The sequence below is a fragment of the Strix uralensis genome, chromosome 11 (genome assembly GCF_047716275.1).
Source record: "Strix uralensis isolate ZFMK-TIS-50842 chromosome 11, bStrUra1, whole genome shotgun sequence".
NCBI lineage: Eukaryota > Metazoa > Chordata > Aves > Strigiformes > Strigidae > Strix > Strix uralensis.
Window position 1 is genome coordinate 13,185,670 of NC_133982.1, and position 14,854 is coordinate 13,200,523.

Below are 14,854 nucleotides of genomic sequence, written 5' to 3' on the forward strand. Positions count from 1 at the left end.
GATGGAAGAGAGTTAGGTTATCCCAGGCGGCAGCATCATCCCACCATGGGTTGGGGTCCTGGCTCTGATTTTGGCCACGCAGACCACAGCCTGGGGCTTCTCCTGGGGCTTCTCCCCATCCCGGGCACCACTGGCATCAGTTGGGCAGTGACGGGGTTTGAGGATGGTCACAGTTGTCCCCACTCGCGGGGAGAGGCTTTGTCCCGCTGGTGTGCCCAAAGCAGGGGGGGCGTGAGTGTTCAGGAAACACCGATATCCTCCAGGTGGAGAAATGATTTAGCTAATTAATTAAAACGGGGGAAAACCAGATTTTTAGTGGGGGGATTTTGCCGCTGGGAAGTGCAGCACCGCTCCCACCGCCCAATCCTTGCTGATGGAGGGGAAGTGAATTTTAACCCCCCCCCTCCATCACTTGTCATGAAGCTGCAACACAGCAAACTTTCCAAAATAGCTCCCCAGCATCCCGCTGCCGGGCTCGTTAGCGCGTGGGGCCACGGGTTGAAGCTATTCCAGGCGCGCCTGAGCCGTGCAGTTAACAAAGCCCTTTGATTGCAATCCTCGCACTTTCATCCAAGCCATTAAGCCCTAATGTCTGATGTTTTTGTGCTTTTAGGCATTCGTATGTTAGATGGCGATGTAACAGATGTTGTTGAAGCGAAGTCGCTTGGCATCAGACCCGATTACATTGACATTTACAGCGCGAGCTGGGGGCCAGATGATGATGGGAAGACAGTTGATGGACCTGGTCTATTGGCCAAACAGGCTTTTGAGCATGGCATTAAAAAGGTGTGGATCCCGCAGCACCCAGACGCACTCGCCCTCCTCCTCCTGCCCCATGGGGAACGCGTGCCGGGGCCACGACCGGCCTGGGGTCTGGCGCGGGGACGGGCGGCTCGGCCCCCCAAGGCAATGCCGACGCTAGGGCTGGGGCGGGGACGGGGGGGGCGAATCATCTCTAATTTTTCCTAGTTTTCCCCGGCGTCCCTAAGAGCTCCAGTGGATTTTGCGGCTGAGGGCGGTGACGGCGGGAGGTGCCCGGCGATGGCGCAGCGCCGGTGGGACTCCTCGGCACGGCTGGCCCCGGCGGGAGCATCCGGCAGCGCCGGGCGCCGGGCAGAGCTCCGGCAGAGCAGTCAGGCCCCAGGTTGAGTTGCGAAGCTCTGCCGGGCTGAGAAACCCAAAGCAGTTCTTGAGGGGTTGACTTTACACCTCAAAATGTCCCCCCCGGTGCCAGTGCAGAGAGGAGCAGCCACCCCCCCCGGCATCTCCTTCCCCTCTTCTTCACCCTCCCCAGGCCCCCAGTATCCTGTCCTGGAGGCCTCCATCACATTAAGCATTTCCCTGGTTTTCCACCCAGAATGAGTGGCTGTGTCGTGACTGGGGTGGGTGCTGCCACAGGGTCTGGCCATGGGGGCACAGGAAAAATTCAGATTATTGTCTCTGAAGTCCTCCAGTGAGAGGGTTCAGCTGGCATCATGCATGATTGACAGCTGTCAATCCCTGCTGGGGATGCCTTGGCCTTCTTGCGCCTCTTCTCTTTTGGGGCGCTTTTAAAAAATGACCGATATTGGCTAAACGCATCAGGCAAAAGACCTTTCTTGGCAGCTCAGCAGGCGCCACGGGTAAGTGTCGTGGCGGCTCGGGGCTCTGCAGTGGGTGTCCCCTGGGTGCTTCGGCAAAGTTGGGGTTGGGGTTTTGCCACCGACAGCCCCAGGCTGGGCTTTGAACCCCCAACCCCAGCTTTGCTCCCTGCCTCCGCTCCTGCCTCTGCTGCCTCTTCTCGCAGCACGCCGGGATTCGGGGCAGCCACGGGCCGGGGCGACGCAGCCTGCCTGTTATCTAAAAATAGGGTGGAGTGTTTTTCCCACTATTTACTTGATTTCCTGCCGGGGCAGTGAGCCTGCCGAGGAATCCATTGAAGTGCCGGGGAGTTCATGCCGTGTAAATACAGGCGAACAAGCTGCTTTTTAGACCTTATTTTTCCATGCGGGAGCAAATGGGCAGCAGCAGGGTACTTGCCCAGCACAGCTTCGCTGTTTCAGATACTTGTTTCTGTCTTCCAGGGGACATCAGACCCTGCCACCCCTGTCCCTGTCCCCCCACTGCCACCCGTGTTTGTGGCACCCACTATCCTTCATGCACAGCTCTTAATTGCCAACTTCTCCTTAAATAACGAGGAAAGCTGCAAGCAGATCGTTAGCCACCACCTTTAGCCCAAGCAAACAGCTGTAACTGAGTTATAAATCCTTAAAATTGAGTTTTTAATGGAAACATTAAAATAACCTTTATCTATTAGTGATAGGACTGCGTTGGGGTAATTTATCATCTTCTTTCTCGCTCTTCCAGCCACACCTTATTAGTTCCCGAGCTAACGAGGGGATATTTATCCTGGGCTTTCATGAAGTACTGTTGGGCAAACACCCAAGCCCTGGCAACACTGCAGAAGTGGGGAGATGCTGTGCATCCCGCATCCCACTGATGCACTGCGGGGGGTGAGCAGGATCATCCCCAGCATTGGCCAGGGAGGGATTTTCTGGTTTAAATGATGCCTGGATCCAGATTTTATAGTGGCCAGGAGCCCCTTGCTGGGATGGCGTTGGTTTAGGAGGATGGCAAATGAAGAAGTTGGGTGTTTGGGGTCTGCTTGTGGAAATCTTGGTAGTTGCTTGTTTGAGAGCAAAGGAAAAGAATGGTTTTTTTCCAATCTGAAGGAGTTGCAATACGTGGTGAGCTCTCACTGCCAGGAAACGTTGTCAGGTGTTAGATGTGCATTGCTGTAGTGTCATTTATGTGCCTGTTCATGTCTTCGTGCAGACGTGCTGGCTCCGAACCCACTTGCCTCCAGCACAGCCCTGCCCAGGCATCCTGGGGACGTGGGTTTGGACCAGGACTGAGCAGCCTTTCTCAGCACCCACAGCTGCAATGCTCAGGGTGCGGGATGCAGGGGAGGTCTGGGCCCCTTGTCTGCTGATCCCAGTTGAAATCTTTGCTATGTCTCCACACGCCTTTGGCAATCGGTGCCTGGTTTTACTCCTCTGATTAGTGATTTAGGAAAGCCTGGGTTGCATGCAGCAGGGCTGGTCCTTGGAGATGGGTGGATTTTTGTGTTGGAGAGCTGAATGATCACTGCATGTGCCGAGCACATGGTCTGGGATGCTGCTGCCTTGGAGATCCAGGAAACCCTGGAAAGCAGGACTGGAGGTGCCAGTAGCAGACTTGGGCTGGCAAGCTGGGTTGAGCTCTCCGTGACGTGGGGCAGGGCAATAATTCCCTTTGCAATTACGCTTTTTCTTGCAGAGCTCCAGACAGGTCTATTAAATCTTTGCTAGGGAAATACCCACCCAGTTTGGCTGGGAGGCAGCCCAGATAATGAAAACTTTCATAAAGTAAGGAAAGAGCCTGACTTAGCCTGTGTATCCAGAGGCAGGGTCAGCTCAGAGAGCCTCTGCTCCAGGAGGAGGGCGAGACAGGTAATAAACCATCCCTCTCCCCCCAGTGCTTAAAACCCACAATAAATCCCAGTGAATTCCTCTGGAGCAAAGCTGCTTTTTTTTTATTATTATTATTATGATTATTATGATTATTATTTTTTGTGGAGGAAGCCACTGCAGAGCAGTGGGAGGGAGGTAAACACCAGATCTGCCCAGGCTAGCGCCGAAATCTCTCCGTGGCAGGAGTAGCCGTGGGGAGGATGGGGCTGCTCCACTGCCGCCGTGTGCTTCCATCGCCTGCCAAGCCCGGCAGCATGCCGCCCTCCCCGGAGAGCCCTGCCTTACAGGGCAGGGAAGTGAACCAGCCACTTCATTTCCTGCCCTGAACCCCCTTGGGTCACTAAAAATCCTTCCTTGGGACTGCAGCACCCTGTTTGTAAACCCCCACGGGGCTGGGTGATTCCTGGGGGTGCAAACCCTGGCAGTGATTTGGATGGAGATGTTCACCCCCACGCCGTCGGCTTTGTTAGGGGCCCCTTGGCACCGTGGCCGCTGCTGCCAGGCGGGATTTTCCCCCAGCTCCGGGGAGGTCTGGGTGGCTGGCACACCCCTCCCGCCCCCCCAATTCCTGGTGGGCTCCCGCAGCTGTACCCAGTGGGGACGGCTCCATCAGATGTTCCTGCCAAGCAATGGGGAGGGAAGAAAAGGCCAGGATTAAAAAATAAAAAACAAACAAAAGGAACCTGAAAGATAGGCCGAGGGAAGGTTTCTGGTGATTTGGGTGGGTTTGTGACAGGCTTTGCTGGCTCAAGGCGATGGAGACATGGGTTTCGGGGGGTTCCCTGTCGGCTCCTCCCACAGAGCTATCCCTGCACCCCAGAAAGCACCGTGCCAGGTGTTACCGCCTGGTCCAGGGGCTCTGAGCACACCAGATGTTTTCTCCCAGGAGAGCCCGTGGTAGATGCCAAAATCCCCCTCGCCGGAGGGTCTCCCATCCTCACAGGCAGTCGTTACCTGTAAAACTGGGGCTGGCTGAGCTGAGGGGGATGTTTGCAGGGGCTGATCCAGGGGCTTAGCACTGGGCAGGATGGGACCCGTCCTTCCACCCTAACCAAACACTATGTCCAGATGGAAAAATCAGGATAACTGACAGCATCCCAGTGCTGGGGAGGACTGCCCCCTCCTCCCCGTGCTGAGATGGCCTCTCACCCAGGACAAACCCCTCCTCTCACCCCCGTCCCCTCTCTGCCCACAGGGCCGCAGGGGTTTGGGGTCCATTTTTGTCTGGGCGTCGGGGAACGGCGGCAGAGAGGGCGACTACTGCTCCTGCGACGGCTACACCAACAGCATCTACACCATCTCCATCAGCAGCACCACCGAGAATGGCTACAAGCCCTGGTACCTGGAGGAGTGTGCCTCCACCCTCGCCACCACCTACAGCAGCGGGGCTTTTTACGAGCGGAAAATAGTAAGTTTTACCCCGATGTTGAGTGGGGCATCATCCCCTGGATGTTTTCTGCGTGGCTGGTCTGGATGGTGGCTCGGTTGTAAGAGCTGGGCTTTGCCCTTAGCCCTGCAGTGGGTTTTGCTCATGCTTTTTTAAGGTAGGGCCAAAATTGCTCTGGTCCTGGGAAGAGCTCAGGGATGTGGTGTTTTCCCTGATAAATGGCTGAAAGGGCTGGGGGTTTGCAAAAATACCGGTGCAAATGTTTACCTGTCCCACAAAGTGCCTGCTTGCTGTCCTGTGCTTATAAAAAGGGAATTTTGAGGATTTTTAACATAAAGACAGAGAAAAAAGAGGAAGGATGGAGGTGTTTGGCAGGGATGTGACAACCCCAAGTGGGGAGCAGAGACTTTTCGGAGCCCAGGAATTGCCTGAACACGTGAGCACGTGTGGAGCAGTCTGGTTTTCCCTGCTGCCCAGGCTATATTTGCCCTGTCCCAACAAGTGCTGTAGTCTTGTGACAGCAAAGCATTTCATTACCAACATCCCTGTGCATCATTCGAACCTCGGGCCGTAAAATATCACCCACTGGCAGGTGCTTTACCCAAGCTGGGAGGGAGTTTTCCACACAAATTAATTTTTAGACAAAAAATGTGGGTTTTTTACAAGGTGGGTTTTTTTTTTTTATTCAGGACTGATTTGTTTGGCCCCTAAAAGATTAATTTCCAGCCAGAAAACAGAATCCAAGTGCCATTTCTATGGCACTCAGGAGTGTTTGCATGGCTGAGGCCAGCACCAGTCCAGTGCTGCTGGAGCATTGCTGGGCAAAAAATCAGCTTCCAGGGGCACTTTGGGGAGAAAGTGGGTGGCACGTGTTCCTCCTGCTAAAAAAATCACAAGATTAGCTCAAAATCCAGGAGCCTTTTAAAAATGTAACCAACTGAGCATCTCTTTGCCTACCTCCTTTCCTTGAGCTTTTAGTACCCAAGCATCATGCTCTGCCCTGAAACAAAAAAGCTGGAAATGGCTTTTTTAGATTTTTTTTTTTTTCCCATGCAAATGTAAATTCTTGCCTGATGCCAGGAGCTGGAGCTTTTAAGGAAAGCTTTTAACATGGCATAGCTCAACATGCACCCATGGGTATATATCCATGCCAGCCCTACCCTGCTCACACCACTCCATCCACGGCTTTTTCTCCAGCTGACTCACAGCAAAACTGACTTTTTTTTACGCTTTCAAATAGTTTTTGCAGCTTTGAGCAAAAGAAAATGTAAGCAGGGGTGTTTTCTAATGTTCCAAATGTATCTGCAGCCCATTTTGGGGGACTCTGGGCACCCCAATTGCATGGGAGTTGTGGCAGGGGTTGGGTACCTACAGGCTCTGCTCCCCACTGGCAGCACCCCAAGTGAACCTGGGGTGCTCGATGTGGGGTAACACCCACGCTGGGAGCATCTCCGGCTGCATGGGGGCTGCAGCTCCTCTCTCCGCAGGTCACCACGGACCTCCGGCACCGCTGCACGGATGGCCACACTGGCACCTCTGTGTCCGCCCCCATGGTTGCAGGCATCATCGCCTTGGCTTTGGAGGCAAAGTAAGTGTAACCTCACCGCTGGCTTGCAGGGGAAATGTTCCCACATTTAGTACCTGGTGAGCAAAACCAGAAAGAAAAAAGGTGGGTATTTTTCCTCTGGAGCAACTCAAAATAGGGTAAAGTTATTCTAAATTGCTCCTTTTTTGGCAAGGTTTGACACAGCATTGTTATTTTGCATCTAATCTTCCTGCAGGTGTTTTATTGATCTAATTCTTCACTTGTTGCCATCTGTTGAAAAGTTGGGGTTGGTGAGATGTCAGGCTTTTCATTTGGTGCATTGAAACCACTGGCAGCCGGCTCCAACAGGAGTTTTATAAATACTTCCTGGAAAAATAATGTCAGAAAACATCACAGAAAATGGAAAATGTCTGTAGAAGTGATGGTTTTAAGCGAGTGTTTCATTTCTGGGGGAAAAGGACTACTTTTGCATAATGTCAAAAACCCACACATCGGTACTGGCAGCGACACGCTCCCTGGTTCAAATGAGCTGGTCTTTGCCTCTTGTCCCATCCTGGTCCCATCACAGACCCAGCCCAGGAGCAGCCCTGCACGGGACCAGTTTGGGCATCCCCAGATACTCCCCCTCCATGAAGCATCTTCTCATGTGCTTCTCACTTTTATTATTTTTATGGGGTGAAAATAAAAATAAGGCTGCAAATAAGCCACAGGGCAGCGCTGCGCTTGCATCCATGGATGGCGATCACAGTGTCGGCTCCAGTCCCTCTCCTCTGGTTTAATCCCAGCGCCTGGGTTGGGTGAGCATGTTTCCGGAGATGCCATTTTCATTACAAATATATTATGAGCTTTAGATGTAATTTTTGAATTGTTTAGCTGAGGCATAAAATGCAACATTAAGTACCAGAGCTTGGTGCTCAGGCACTCCATTATGATGGGAAGGAATAAATTGAATTTCTTTTCTTAAATGTTGCTTGAGAGCAATATAAATCCCAGCTTGAGATGCTGAAGAACCGACTGTAAGAAAAGCGTGGAAAATTCTTCAGCAATATCCCTGGGCTGGGGTCTTGGAGGGGGCACAAAAGCACACAGTGCTCAGTGTCCAGCACCCTGAACACAAACCTCATGCAAACCCAGGCTAGGGAACAGTTTGGAAACACTTTGGGTTTCATTTTTCTGTTAAATGAACAACCCAGGTTTTTTCCCAGAAATCTTTGCTGTTAGTCCAATAAAGGGAAGGTTTGCTCAGCATTGTATATCAGTGAGCTGCTGAGCCCAGTACCCTGCCTCAGGATGTGCTTTGTTCCTGATCTCCTACAAGAAAATGGGGAAAACCTTCCTGATTTGCTCCAGTTATACCCCGCGGCATGAGAGCTAAATACCCTTGGCCAGGAATGCTGCAATGCCCATGGACACGTGGCATCCCTCCCTGGGGCACCCCCCCTCTGTCTCGGCACCCCAGGTGATGGCCAACCTCCAGGGCATCAGCATTTAAATCATCGATTCATGCTGTTTTGGAGCAGGAAAGAGGTTTGGGGTCTTTTTTTAACCAATTGGATGTCCCCGCTGCTTCTGGGAAGACTGGGAGCAGCAGAGCCATCCCCATGAGCCATGTTTTCTTGCAGCCCCCTGCTCACCTGGAGGGATGTCCAGCATCTGCTGGTCAAAACCTCACGGCCAGTGCACCTGCGAGCGGCCGACTGGAAGACCAATGGTGCAGGGCATAAAGGTGAGGGGCCGCAGGGGCGGAGGCAGTGTGGTGAAAATGACCATGAAAGGAAAATAAAGGTCACCAGAGCTTCTCTGATTGAAGTGTTCATCCTGGATGTCCTCTCTCAGCTGTCTTGGGTGCTCCTACTATCAGGCTGTTGAGCGGAGGGAGGAGAGGGCCATAATTTTGTGGGATGCTTGGAAGCCTTGCTTGGTGGAGGCTCTCCTGAGCTGCAACATTGACTGCTCCTTTCTGTGGGCTGCTCCCATCAATAGGTTTTCCATGGTGCCAACATAGATTTGGGGTATAACTTGGGCAGGAGGATGATCTCCATGTGTCGGAGCACCTTGTATCCAACAGGATCAACTCCATGCCTTCCTTAATGGGCGGAGGATGCTCCACCAAGCTCCAAGGAGGAGCTGCTGGCCCCTGCTTGAAAGGCAGTGGGTTTCTGAGTCTTCTCTCTTTCCAGTTAGCCATCTATATGGCTTTGGTCTGGTGGATGCAGACGCTATTGTGGTGGAAGCCAAGAAGTGGAAGGCAGTCCCTCCCCAGCACGTCTGCGTGGGAAGCCTGGACAGGGTGCCCAAGTGAGTGTCGTGGGGCGCGGGGGCTCTCCCAGGGCATGCAGCTACTTGGAAGGAGTTTTGGTGGAGCCAGCTCTTGTGATGCAAAGGCTCAGCTGTTGTCCCAGCATTTGGAAAGGGAAACTGGGAGTCGGGGTGGCTGGGACAAGCCCCATGTGCAGGCGAGGTGATGTTTATCAATTTTATGGTCAGAGCGACCCACACCATTGCCCCGAGGACTGTTTATTGCCCCAGAAGTGCCCATGCAGATTCTGTGCCTATGGCTCAGCTCAGAGTGGGTCCCGGGGGGGCTCTCTGGGACCACCTTTGACAGCGGGTGATTTATTTTTGCCCTTTCTGTGCTTTTGCTTCCCAGGCGGGTGATCAGCAGGGAATTTTTGAGGGCTGATGGTGAGAGACCAAAACCAACTGGCCCGCTGGGTCCTACATTAGCGGTGACTTGTTGGGCTCTCCTCCCTCTTCTACCAAACACCTCATCTTGATGGAAGACACCAAAAGCTGGTGCTTTGTTGCAGGGGTTCCCAAATTTCCAGTGCTTGGGGTCGCTTTGATTTCAAGTTCAAACCAGCTTAGGTTCACATCGCATCCTTAGTAGGTCTGTCCTTGCTAGTTTAAAAGGTGGGATCAGGGATCTGACCAAATGGACCCTCCTGATTTACCACTGCCTGGCTGTAGAGCAAGTTGAGTCGTTCATCAGAAAAGCAGTTCCTTTGGAAAGACTGGTGTATGCAAAGCGGGAATGAATTTGGAGCCAAGTGTGTTCATGAAACTATTTATCTGATACAGACACTAATTACAACCCAAAGAGGAGCGTTGCGCTGATAATTATAATAAAGCAGCGCCCTTGCAGCCCATAAGGCATAGATCTTAGAGGCAGTTCAAACCCATCTCGTTACCATCAAGCAATTCAGCAAATTCCCGTGCTAGGACACTGTGTTGCAATGGTGGAGGATAATTTTTGCTGTGAAGCAGTAGGAGACCAGATTCAAATATAACTGGCGATGCTCTGCCCATCCCTGGCAGGTACATCCGTGCGGACCACGTGCTGCGTGCCAGCACCCTCAGCAGTGCCTGCGCCGATCACCGCGACCAACACGTGGTCTACCTGGAGCACGTCGTGGTGCGGCTCAGCATCTCGCACCCGCGCCGGGGCGACCTCCAGATCAGCCTCATCTCTCCAAAAGGGACCAGGTCACAGCTCCTTGCCAGGAGGTAAGAGCAGCCTGAGCCAGCATGCATCTGGGCTGGGCAGTAATCCTCGTTTAGGGGGTTGCTGCAAGTTTTCTCAGTTTTTTTGGGAAGGCCGGGGGCATGCTTGGTCTCAGCTGCAGGAGGGCTCTGTGCAAGGGTGGGTGCATGCAAGGATCCCTAAAATCCTTAATTACCTATCTACCTTTTTCAATTAAATAAGACATTCAAAGTCACACTTCTTAATGCATGGCCTTACTGTTGCAGGGTGTTCGACCACTCCAATGAGGGGTTCAAGGGCTGGGAGTTTATGACCGTCCACTGCTGGGGGGAGCGGGCGGCGGGGGAGTGGACCCTGGAGATCCATGACACGCCATCCCAAGTGCGCAACCCCGCGGTGCAAGGTAAGGGTCCCCTAGCACCCCTGTCCCCCAGTGCCTGCAGGTCCTCCTTGCCCCCAAAGCTCTTTGCAGGCTTCTTCGCTTGGCCGTAACATTTGCTGCGAGTTTTACGTTCCTCAACAAAACTGTATTGCCCAAACTTTTCAAAATGGGAATAAAAGTTGAGCCCTGAGCACAGGAGGCTGCCGGTCTGGCTGAGCCGGGAGCGGGTTTTCTCCCACCAACAAACTCATTGCAACTGAGAGCTAGGTTTCCAAAATTAAACCATAATGAGTCAAAATGAGGAAACCCGAGAGCTGTAATTGTTGTTTGTTTGTTTTGCTTCGCTGCTGGGACATCTGGCGCGTGGGCTGGTTGTGCAACGGCGCAAGGGGATGATGCCCCTCGGGCTGCGGACGGATGGACATCCTCCCCAGGCTGCCACCATGCTGGCAGGGGGTGGCTGGCCTCAGCCTGGCCCCCTGCGTGTCCCCAACCCTGCTGTGTCCCCCCCTCCCTGGCTTGGCCGCCTGTTCCCTGACCCCTTCCCGACAAAGGAGCCGGGCTGGCGGGATCCGGCCTCACTGGGAAGGGGCAGCCGCCTCACCGGCTGATGGCAGCGGGGCATGAAGCTCCCTGCCTGGGGCTGGCGTGCATTGTGGGGGTGTTAAAATCCACACGCTCATTGATAGGAAGCCAGGAGTATATTAAAAACCTCTCCCACGCGACTTTCTGGCGGGAGGCACACGTGGGGGTTCATTGTGCAGAAAGTGTTTCTGTTTGCTGCCTTCACCCAAAATCTTTTGAACTCGGAGAGCAGCGGCGAAGCGCCCACGGACCTGCTTTTCCCCCTGTATTTACAGTTTGTGGCGGGTGTTTCTGAGCCCCTCGCAGGCGTCAGGGCTTGGCTTTACCTGACTTTGCAAAACTAAATGAAAACGGGTGCGTTAAGTCATCGCCCTCAAAGGGTCTGCGCTGGGTTTGAAGGAGAGAGGGCAAAGCAGGAGGAAAAAGAGGGACAGTGCTCCCAGCCCATGGCAGAAACAGGTATTAAATGTTAATTTAAGACCATTAGATTAAACCAGTTAAATAGGTTAATTGAATACCAATTAAATACTATGGGTGTCCTGTCACTGGCCCTGCTGCATCCCCAACGTCAGCCCCTTGCAGCCCAGGCTTTCCTTGCATGGGACATTTTAGATTTAAAGCAAATTTAATTCTTTTGCCAGAGACGCGTGGATGAACTCTTCCCCAGGTGATGCCACCCGAGCTCGCCCCTTTGCAGGCTCTGCACTGGTGCTGCTCGCTTGCAGTAGTTGGGTCCTCTCAGCCCTTTCGGAGAGCCAAGGGATTTGGGTGTTAGAAATTTTAAGCCCTTCCTGGAAATGCAGGCATTAGTAGTTAAGGCTGAGCGTGCCGCAGGCATGAAGCAACTTGTGTTGATAGAGAATTGAAAGAAAACAGCGCTGGAAAGAAGAAGCTGAGTGTTTTGGACCCCCCTCCCCAAAGCAGTGTGGGTTGCGGAGGACCCCGGTGTGAGTGTAAGGCTGTGGGGGGTCCCCAGCCCCCGAGTGCAGCTCAGGCTCTGGTGGCTCCTGCAGTGTTTCAGGGGACACTAAGCTCAGACCTCTGACATGTCAGATAGGGGGATGGCTGGAACAACAGCAGCAAGAAATAATCCAGTGTGTGCCAGGCGGCTTTTATCAGACAGAAATAATCCTCCATTATGGAGCTTTTAAAGTTAATGGTTCTCTCCGCATATTGGGCATGAAGGCTATGGTGATGCTGTGGTTCATCAGACGAGTTATAGAATAAAAAATCCCTTGTAGACGTTTAAATGGCTGCATTTGTGCAGGCTAGCAGCTCAGGGACTCATGAACATTTCTGGGTGTTTGTTGTTTGCTGCTGCATTGCTGAGCCAGTGGAGAAGCCCTGACAGTCTGGTCCATCCTCCTCCTGCTTCTCCCAAAGCTGGGTCCCCCAGGGAGGAGCAGGATGGGGAGCAGCGTGGATGATGTTGTGCCTACTCCACAGGGAAGCTGAAGGAGTGGAGCCTCCTCTTCTACGGGACGGCTGAGCACCCCTACACCACGCTGGGCAGCCCCCAGTCCCGCGGGAGGACACTGGAGGTGCTGACATCGGAGATGGAGCCGTCGAGAGCTGCCTTCCTGCAGAGCCAGGTGGAGGTGGTGGAGGAGGATGAGGAGTATGCGGGTAAGCACCGGCTGAGCTGCTGTGTTGTCCACCCCAAAGTACCCAGGAAAATGCAAACCCAGATAAACTGAGGGAGCCACGAGGCCTGATCCTGCCCAGGGCTGAAGCAGGCTGGGAGGAGCAGTGCCTGTGGCCAGCATGGGGCAGCAGGACGGTGAAATTAGAAGGTAGCAGAACGCCCTGTCCCAGTGCTCCCGCCACAAATTGGTGGTGCAGCTGTCTGAGGAGTAAAAAAAGCTCCTCTTCCCACCTTCTGCCCCAGCACAGGCATGGGTGGGTGTCCCTGCCAGTCCCTGAGGAGTGGGTCTGGCCCCTCTTTCAAAGTTGCTCCTGCACCAGGGTGTTCGGCCGGAGGATGGTTGGGTGGGATTCGTGCCAGGGAGGATGAGCTGGAGGAGAGGCGAGCACCCAGAGCCATGCAGCTCCACAGGATAGATAGGATAAGATATATAATAGATATAGGATAAGATAAGTGGAGGGTCTCCAACCCCTTCTCTGCATCTGTCAGTCCGGGGAGGGTGTGCTCAGACCATCCTGGCAGTGGGGTCTGGGGGAGGCTCAGCCTCTTCCCCCGCTGAGCCTGTCTCTTCCTCCTCAGGTCCGTGTCACCCTGAGTGCGGCGACCAGGGCTGTGATGGCCCCAATGCCGACCAGTGCTTGAACTGCATCCACTACAGCCTGGGCAGCATGAAAACCGGCAGGTGAGGGGTGGTGGGGTGTCCCCATGGCGTCCCCGGGTGCTGGCAGCACCTTTGCCCAGGGCTGGCACTGTGGCATGGGTTGTAGATGTTTGCACAGAGGAAGAAGCATATGAGAGAGAAAATGGAGGGAGGAGGCAGCGTGGGGATCCCTGGACTAGGGTATGATGGTGTGGGGGACACAGAGCTGGAGAGCCCTGAAAGGCCTTGGCGATGTAATCATGCTGGGGAAGAAGCACTGGCTCCACCGGCTGGGGTCACCCATGCCCAAGGAACAGCTGGCTGAGGTGCCAAATCACTTCTAAAATTGGGGTTCCTACTCCTCAATCTCTTGGGCTGGCATGGGGAAAGTTTACCCACCGTTTGAGGCTGCTGTCCAAGAGAGTCCCCAGCTCCTTATTACAGAGCCACGACATTCAAGACACCCTAAATCTTAAGAATAAGAAGGAAATGAACCCAAATCACTATCAAGGCTGGGGGACGCCCCGAACACTGCAGGCAAGGGGATGGTGGCAGATGCCTGACTGCCGGGAGGTGGCTGGCTGTTGTCACCAAAGCCCGGGTGCTCTCGGTTCCTTCCCCAGGATGTGCGTGAGCTCATGCCCCGCGGGGTTTTTCGGCGACAAAGGTGCCCGGAGGTGCCGCCGGTGCTACAAGGGCTGTGAGCGCTGCGTCGGGAGGGGACCGACCCAGTGCACGGCGTGCAAGCGGAGCCTCTACCACCACCAGGAGATGAGCACCTGCGTGGTGCTGTGTCCGCCTGGGTTTTACGCCGAGGAACGTAAGGATATTTATCAGCAAGCTGTAGTATGAGGATATGCAGGGGTTTCTTCTATTTTACGCACTATAGGTGGAGAAAACACCTTGATTTTTGAATATTGGCTTTGAATTCCCCCCCTCAACCCTCTTTGCACAGTGAAGGGAGGAAGAAAACCTTTGGGTGTTCAGAGGGTGGTGCAAAGCAGAGGCTCTCAACTCAGCTCTTAATTAGAAGACTAATTAATGATCCTAGCTGCTTACAAAGCATATTTCTTCTTAGCAAGCAATGACAGATAAGGTCATCTGCACTAGCAGGGACCCGTCGGGGTGGGGGACGTGCCTCTCCTCCCCTGGGAGCTTGTGCTGGGGTGCAGTGGGACTCTGCGGCTCCGATGGCACTTGCAAATCACTGTCCGGATTTTATTGTCCCTGCCTCGCTTTGTTTTTTGAAAGGTCAGAAACGCTGTCTGAAATGTCATCAAAGCTGTAAAAAATGTGTCGGTGAAGCAGACAAATGTACTGCATGCAAAGATGGATTCAGGTAAAACACCAACACGGGAGGAGTTTATACCTGCAGCATTGGTACCTGTGGTTTAAAATTGGGAAAATTGATGGGAAATTAGAGAGTGAATTAGTTAAAGACCCAAGATCCTGTGGCATGGAGCTGGGAATTTAAAGGTGGTGCTTTGAGTCCCTTTCTTAGCTGAAAAGCATGATTTAAATTTAATTTCCTTTTCTCCAGCTCTTTCCGGGGTGGTGGGTAGGTGCTGTGCTGCAGGCTCAGAAGTGCTCATCCAAATTTGGTGACCTGTGAGCAGAGCAGCTCCCGGCATCACAGCTTCTCAAATGGGGGGGAAAAAGCAATGAAAACATTTACAGTGCACGTTGCAAAGCAC

General features: G+C 53.4%; 1 protein-coding gene across 2 annotated transcripts in view; it reads left to right on the plus strand.

Moving 5' to 3' along the window:
• Positions 1 to 14,854, plus strand: part of PCSK6 (proprotein convertase subtilisin/kexin type 6) — a 37,145-nt gene that overhangs the window by 16,597 nt on the left and 5,694 nt on the right. Inside the window, exons 7-17 of one of the 2 annotated variants that reach the window (XM_074881129.1) lie at positions 614 to 786; positions 4,687 to 4,899; positions 6,366 to 6,466; positions 8,047 to 8,150; positions 8,605 to 8,722; positions 9,743 to 9,931; positions 10,175 to 10,311; positions 12,322 to 12,501; positions 13,100 to 13,202; positions 13,784 to 13,980; positions 14,412 to 14,499. In XM_074881129.1, the coding sequence (XP_074737230.1) occupies positions 614 to 786; positions 4,687 to 4,899; positions 6,366 to 6,466; positions 8,047 to 8,150; positions 8,605 to 8,722; positions 9,743 to 9,931; positions 10,175 to 10,311; positions 12,322 to 12,501; positions 13,100 to 13,202; positions 13,784 to 13,980; positions 14,412 to 14,499 (1,603 nt within the window). Of the gene's footprint in view, positions 1 to 613; positions 787 to 4,686; positions 4,900 to 6,365; positions 6,467 to 8,046; positions 8,151 to 8,604; positions 8,723 to 9,742; positions 9,932 to 10,174; positions 10,312 to 12,321; positions 12,502 to 13,099; positions 13,203 to 13,783; positions 13,981 to 14,411; positions 14,500 to 14,854 lie in introns of those variants that run through there. The other variant, XR_012630494.1, reaches the window with a different exon arrangement.